At 50.5% G+C, this 7,102-nt stretch overlaps 1 protein-coding gene across 2 annotated transcripts in view; it reads right to left on the bottom strand.

Annotated features, from left to right (window-relative positions):
• Positions 1-211: 211 nt before the first annotated feature.
• SH3TC2 (SH3 domain and tetratricopeptide repeats 2) overlaps positions 212-7,102 on the bottom strand; it is a 49,946-nt gene continuing 43,055 nt past the window's right edge. Inside the window, exons 14-17 of one of the 2 annotated variants that reach the window (XM_043598359.1) lie at positions 6,387-6,509; positions 5,087-5,237; positions 3,045-3,256; positions 212-1,195 (exon numbers count right to left, since the gene is read on the bottom strand). In XM_043598359.1, the coding sequence (XP_043454294.1) occupies positions 1,004-1,195; positions 3,045-3,256; positions 5,087-5,237; positions 6,387-6,509 (678 nt within the window). In that variant the 3' untranslated portion in view covers positions 212-1,003. The remainder of the gene's footprint in view (positions 1,196-3,044; positions 3,257-5,086; positions 5,238-6,386; positions 6,510-7,102) is intronic. The other variant, XM_043598366.1, reaches the window with a different exon arrangement.

Raw genomic sequence — 7,102 nt, 5'->3', positions numbered from 1 at the left:
CTAAGCCACACTCTGGGTCCTGACACTCTATAGAAACTGTAGGATGATGGATGTTTCAAGCCACCATACGTGTTTTATGCAGTGATAGACAACTCATAGAGATGCTTTGTCAAGGAGCTACCCCGAAATCCATATGACACCTTGGTATTTAACCCATCCTTCAAGCCTCCCATCTCATCTCTCTCTGTTAGAAAGGAGACTGATGTGTATACATGTAGATGAGCAATATTTAATAATATACACTCTTCCGAAGGAATTTACGTCATCGTCTTCTTAGTGTTCAATGTTTAAGCCTTGGCCCTTGGGGAGGCTCCCGGAGTTTCCAGGCGGTTATGGAAGAGCAGAGCATCGGGCAGGAGGGAGAGGTGGATCCGCATCAGACCCCAGGCCCTGTGTGTTGAGCTGGCCGTCCTGGGGCTGTCGTTTGAGCTAAGAGCATGGTGAATTCCCACCTGCCAGTCCCCGGGAGCAAGAGGAGTGACACCCCCTTTGGCTGGCAAAAGAAAGAAATTTGCAGTTTCTCTGCTGGCGAGAGGAGAGGGTCTTTCCCTGAGAACAGTCAGTGAAGGGAACAAAGTCCAATCTGCTTGCCTTTTCTCCAGAGCAGCGCCTGATTTCCTCACGGCGGGGGGGGGGGGGGGGGGGGGGGGGGGGGGGGAAGAGAGAGGTTGCCCCCTCAGGACAAGGGTTCTCATTTTCTCTAGAACGGAGTGTTGAGAAAGTGCGTTTCAGAAGCTGTGTGTGGGGAAGGGCCGCAGTCCGCTGAAAAGGCTCTAGACACAACCCCTGACACAAAGCCAGGACCTCCAGTCCCTGCTCTGTCATCCACTCCTGGTGTGGCCGACCCCAAATGAGCCCCTCCCTCTGGGCGGTGCTAGTCTCATTGTAAGATGAGGGGGCTGGGCCAGGTGATGATGCAGACCTTCCAGATGGGTGTCCTGGAGCCCAGGGCAGGGAGGCAGCTTCTGGCCATGGCCACTGGTCGGATGTAGGACAGCCCTCCTCAGAGGGCCAGGCCTCCCCCGCTCAGCCACCGCGCCCTCTCTGAGGAGCGCCCCGAGGGGCTGCTGTGCCACAGGGGGCTCCGGCAGACGTTGTCCAACCTGCTCCTAATGGTGTCCTGCAGCTCCTGGTCACCCAGCAGGACCGCCGCTGCCAGGGCCAGCCAGAAGTATTCGGTGGCATCGTGGGCGTCCTAACCCCATGACGTGGGGGCAGAGAAGAGACAGTAGTGAGCAGACATCTCCAGGGGAGGCCAAGAGGCAGTGCCGGGAACTCAGAACTTCAGATTCTGTCTACCCCACGTATGTTCCCACCCCCTTCCCCTGGTTCCTGGGGGACCAGCGACATTGCTACCTCCAGTAGCCGTCCACGCCAGGTGGCACCTCACCCAGGCTCAGCCGATCGTGAAGCAGCAGCATCCTGGGCACAGTGCCTCGGGGATTCCTAAATGACTCAAGCTGACCTACCCCAGCCACTCCCTGGGACCTCTCAGTGTGACCTAACAGAGAAAATGTCCCTCACCCTTGGAGACGTGGGCGTAAGCCTGCCAATAGCTGGACGGGAAGGACACCAAGAAACAGAGAGAAGCAGAAACATACAGAGCCAAGAGATACAAGAAAAGGTGAGGAAATCCATGATGACATTGGAGCGCCAGCCTCCAGAACTACCTGGAACTCCTAAATTTATCCTTGAACTTCCCAGTTCCTGGAGCCAGTAAATTGCCTCTTTTGCATAAGCTAATTTGAGTTGAGTTCTTCCCCCCTTGCAATCCCTGGAACCGCTGGTCGAGTCAATCAGACTGTCTGCACTGTGTCCCTGAACCACTTCCGGGGAGCTATGGGACAGAGGCAAGATGGCCTCTGCCACCTCCACCACCCCGTCATCGTCCCTTCCTGCATGGTACGAATGAGGAACAGATGCTTCTTTGGGTGAGATTCAAAAAGGCAGTCTGGTTCCCATTAACCCTCATAAGTCAATAATTAATTCAGGCCAGAAACAACTTCTGGCAAATAAGAAACGGACAGCAGAGCCGCGCTCAGGTTCCCCTGGGGGCCAAACACAGGCGTGACTCAGAACAATATTAAGAGATTAAGGGCTGTGCTGGTGCAGACAGGGACCTCTGGTAAAGGGAAGCCAATGCTGGGGGCAAAGTTCAAGGGCCAGAATTGTAGCAGAGACTTTCAGACCATCAATACAGTTCTAGAAGTGACTGGAAAAACAAGCTCTGAATTCAGCTCCAGCAGAGCAAACAGGAGTCAGGGCTAAGGCCTCGCGAGGACGGAGGCGTGCCTACATTCGGAGATCCCACCTCGCTCTCTCAGTCGTGTCAACACGTACCCAGATTTGTCCTACAGTTGTATAGAACTTTATAAGAAGCGCGTTGCAACTGGCTAGTTAATCCATAATATTTTGAAGACGCGCAGTTGAACGTTAATGTTGTTTTTAAAAAAAAACTTTTTTTAATGTTTATTTCTTTTTGAGAGAGACAAAGACAGAATGCGAGTGGGTTAGGGGCAGAGAGAGAGGGAGACACAGAATCCAGAGCAGGCTCCAGGCTCCGAGCTATCAGCGGGGCTCGAACTCACGAGCTGTGAGACGATGACCTGAGGCCCAAGTCGGACGCTTAACCGACTGAGCCGCTCAGGCGCCCCAAACACTGATTTTGATTTTAATGTGGGAGTCTCCAGCTCTTTTGTATCTTGTGTATGTCCATAGGCCCCTGAGGAACTCACACGCACTAGGCCATGTCCCCATTGTACCTAACAGATAAAGCGGCTATGGAAATCAGAGCAGGGCAAGGAGAAAGAGTAGCTTGAGCTATGATCCGTCTCCTCAGCGGACAGGAGCACGTTGGAGATCTCCCATGGGGCTAAGCAGCAAAGAACCATCGTGTTCCCAGATGAGTCACCACCCCCCTCCACCCTGTGAGATATGACTCCCCATCTTGGCCCACTCAACTGTACCCTGAAGGCTAAGGGTCAGGGAAGAGTGGTGTTGGATGGTAGCTGTCACACAACCTTGTACGCCAGCACGGCTCTTACCTTCAGCTGGTAGAAAGTGAGTCGGCCCAGGCGATAATATACCTTCGCATAGTACAGGGCCTCCTTGGGACTCTGCAGCCAGGGTGGGCAGAGGGACAGAGTCTTCAGGTAGCAGTCTTCAGCCATCTCATACATGCTCAGGGAATAGTACACCGTAGCCAGGCGGTGAAAGGCCACCAGCTCCTGCTTCTGATCTCCTAGGAATTGGAAGACTGAGGGAGAGATCGTGCAGCCAACACCTGACGGCATCCGTCCACGCACCCAGTCTGTGCTGTTTTTTGGAGGTCTTCTGGGGATCAGGGGAGGTGCTTGGGATATACGGAACAGGGCAGAAGAGGTCCCTGCCCCCGTGAGGTTTCTCGCCTCACGGGACACAGATGCCCCTTAAATAATCTCACAAACAAAACTAACACTACACCTGCGGTAAGTGACGCGAAAGGCAACACGGGGCTCTGGGAGGGACTGATGAGAGCACGTGTGCCCGTCATGACTTCCTGGGACGATTTCCTGAAGGAAACTTTTTCTTTATTACAGAGGTGACTGTAACTCAAGATTCTGGGAGATAGTGATTTCCAAATCCCTGTAATGAGACATGGTGGCAAGTCTAGCTTGAGGCAGTGGCTAAGGATTCTTTGCAACGAATGACTCTGTAGTGCGAACGTCTTCTCCCTTGAAAGTCTCCCCCTTCAGAGAAGCACCGGGGGGCTGCCACCGGCATCAGTCACCCTCTGGCTTTTACCACCAGCTCCAGGTCTCAGATTACTACAAAGACCTGCTCACATTTAAACCCATGCTTTAGAACCTCGGTTTCTAATGGGTCTATGATTTGTTGTTTGGGGTTTGGGCGGGTCTGTCGTTTTAATAACCAACTCCTTTAATACCAAGTGGCCTTTTAAAAAGAACAAAGGCTTCCCGTTGTGTTTTTGGAATATTTGCAAGGTGGCTCTTTGATGCAATCTAAAAAACACCACTTTTTAGGCTTCGAAGAACCAAACGCCAACAAGAAAAGAAAAAATCCAAGGGAGAGAAAATTCTCTGCTATGGAAAAATCCAGTCATGGGGAAGTGCACAAAAGTGGATATAGCCTGCTTTCAGCTTCTGCCCAGGGAAGGAGAAAGAACTCTCAGAGAGGGAGCTGCCTGGGGCTCCCAAGGCCTCTGCCGAGCTAGCGGTCACTCAGATAAGATTTTCTGCAGTAAAGAAAAAGGTAGGAAAAGGAGACAGAGCTCTGAAGTGCAATTAAGACCCAATAAAGTCCAGTGCCATCCACGTCTCAGGCCCTTGAGAATGCCCAGAAGTCCCTCCAAGCATCCTCGCTGAAGACTCCATTTGCCCCTACATCCAATCAAGCCTTCTCTCATCAAACCTGCTTTTCCTCAACACCAACATTCAAGATGAGGGTGGGGTTTTTTCTTCATCTTTTTTTTTTATTCCGCCTTTTTTCTGTTTTGATGGCTCACATTGTTTCCCACTAGCTTCTGTGATAATTGCGAACTATTTCAGCCCCTTAGTGAGTGAAGTTAATGGGAATCTGACCTTCATCTACATTTCAATTCCGCAGGGAAAGATGTGCTTTTGACTAACAATCAACCAATTAAAAATTTAGGGCAGAGGCCCTTGGTAACAGGGGCACTGCCTGTGCGGGGGATACGATACCATTTACCTCATACCAGGGAGTAATACCAATGGTGGTGTGATAATCAAGGTGACACAGGTAATGCTTATCTAGGACTTACGTACCAAGCGCGGAAGCGCTGTGCTGCGGGTTCTACATGCATAATCATGGGTCTTCATAACAACTGCATGAGGTGGGTGCTATTTTTAAGCCTTATTTCCCTATGACACACTTGAGGCTTATAGACATTAAGCAGCTTGCTTACAACTAAGATCTCCCGACAGTTGGATCCGGGATTTGAACCCACACAGTCTGACTCCAGAGCCTTTGCTGTTACTGCTTTGTTATCCATCCCCCCCCCGCCCCCCCCCATAGGATAACCTTTTAGCCCGCCCATTCAACACGCCAGACCATCCGAATCACTTACCTATGACTGTGCTGAGTCTGGCCGCCAGAGTGGCAAACTCCAAAGCCTTCTCATAGCCTTCCAGACTGATCTGCAGCTCCGTCAGCTTGTTGAAAACCCGGAGCTCCGTTCTCACCGCCTTCATCCTCCTCGCTAAAGGGACAGCCCCAGCCTGGGAAGAGAGGCACATGGAGGCCTAGTCTAGCTAAAAATCATCAGTACAGACCGCACTCTAGGCGCTTACACTGTGCTGGTGGGGTTGGGGGGCCGCCACGCGTGGCTTTTCCCAGCTCGCTCTCCTGGTCCTTGCTCTTGATCGCTCTGCCCAGATTCTAGAGGTAGGAGAACTGTAAAGGTCATCAGGCCTCCCGAGACTAGAAAAGCCGAGATCGGGAAAAGGAAGATGACCTATCTCAGGGCCACATGGGAACTTATTCACGTCTCAGTTCACAGGCTCCCTTGGCACCCGCGGCAGTCTGTGGAATTCGCGCGTGCTGTCTGAGAGCGCCCAATAAATGGCCATTTCCGTTATTTTTATGACGATCGAATTTTAGGCAGGTCACTTCATCTCTCTCCACTTAATTCTCTCATCTATGAAGTGCATATGACGATGCGCACCTCAACGGTCAGGGACATACTCCGCGCTCTCCTCACCCCTAGCTCAGTGCCCAGCACATAGTGGGTGTTCGATAAATGTTTGATGACTGAAGAAAGAGCTGAACAAGCAAACGAATGAATAAGAGAAATTTTAGGGTCAAACAATATAATAAGCTTTCCAGACTTCACCGAACAACCATTATGATTTTGACACATCTGCTTCGCATCTGCAGGATCACTTAATTACAATTATTTTTTGAGCCAACGCTCTGCCTCATCCTTTGTGATAATGAATTCATGGGTTTGATGAGCTGGTGTTACACATGTTTAATATTTTAAATGTATTTTAATGCCCACTTAATAAAAACATAGTAAAACACAAGCGTTCATCCCTGGACCAATCATCTCCCCACCGTGCCCCCAGTGGTACCCGGGAACATTCTGGTAAACACACAAGTGAGCCAGAAACCGTAAAGCACCACTCACCCAAGAGATGCAATTATTTTGGAGTGGTTTGCCAGAAAAGATGATTTATCAAGCCTAGGAATGACAGAATCTATCAACTCCTTCTTTGGGGGCTTGTGGATTGAAGAAAGGAAGACCACATAGGCACTGAATGAGGAACGAAAGGAAAAGGAATAACAGGAAGAGAGGGGAAGGGGGCCCCAGGCCTTGTGGCCCCGGCACGTTTGTGCCAGCGCCTGGCTGGGCTGGCTGGACTTACCCGGTAATACTCCACCGCACGGTGCCTGTGGCGGGTCCCATTGAAGAACACATCGCCCGCTTCTTCATAGAGTTTGAGAGCCAGGGAGGGCTCTTCGGACTTCAGGGCTTTCTGGATGGCTGCCTGGATGCGACAGAGACAGCTGTCAAAGGCAGAGAAGATTTCCAAACGGCCACAGGACCGGCAAGAGTGAGGTCCTGGCCACCTGGTTCAACTCTCGGCTCACATCCTCTGAACGTCGAATTGTGGTCCACACTCACGGGGCTGGTAAGAAGGCTTTACGATTCCCTAGTCTGCCATTTCCCCATCGTGGCATGAGAGATCTCTTGGGGAGCCCTTGAGATGATTTTTTAGCAGTACAGAGACAAGCATTTTGTGTTTCAATAGTTAAGTATTTATTTTAATATGTTTTAGGAGAGATGAATAATGCATCCAAATCTGTGCTTTCAGATAGTGTGATTTAGTGTAAAAAGCTCTAAGTGATCAAATCGAGTTGATCTGAAGTTGAGTCAAAGAAAATAATAACGGTACAGGCGATACATAAACGTGGCAAAACCATTAAGTTCATACACAAATGACTGGAGTTGGGAAAACAGCGATCTCATCCAACACCTACACTTTGCAGACGGAGAAACCAAGGCTCAGAAAGAATAAGGAAAACTCTCTACATTTACATAATAGTTACTGCCAAAGAAATGCTAGTGTCTTCCAGCGTG

The sequence above is a fragment of the Prionailurus bengalensis genome, chromosome A1 (genome assembly GCF_016509475.1).
Source record: "Prionailurus bengalensis isolate Pbe53 chromosome A1, Fcat_Pben_1.1_paternal_pri, whole genome shotgun sequence".
NCBI lineage: Eukaryota > Metazoa > Chordata > Mammalia > Carnivora > Felidae > Prionailurus > Prionailurus bengalensis.
Note: the sequence above shows the minus strand (reverse complement) of the source record. Positions and strands in the feature narration are given on the sequence as shown.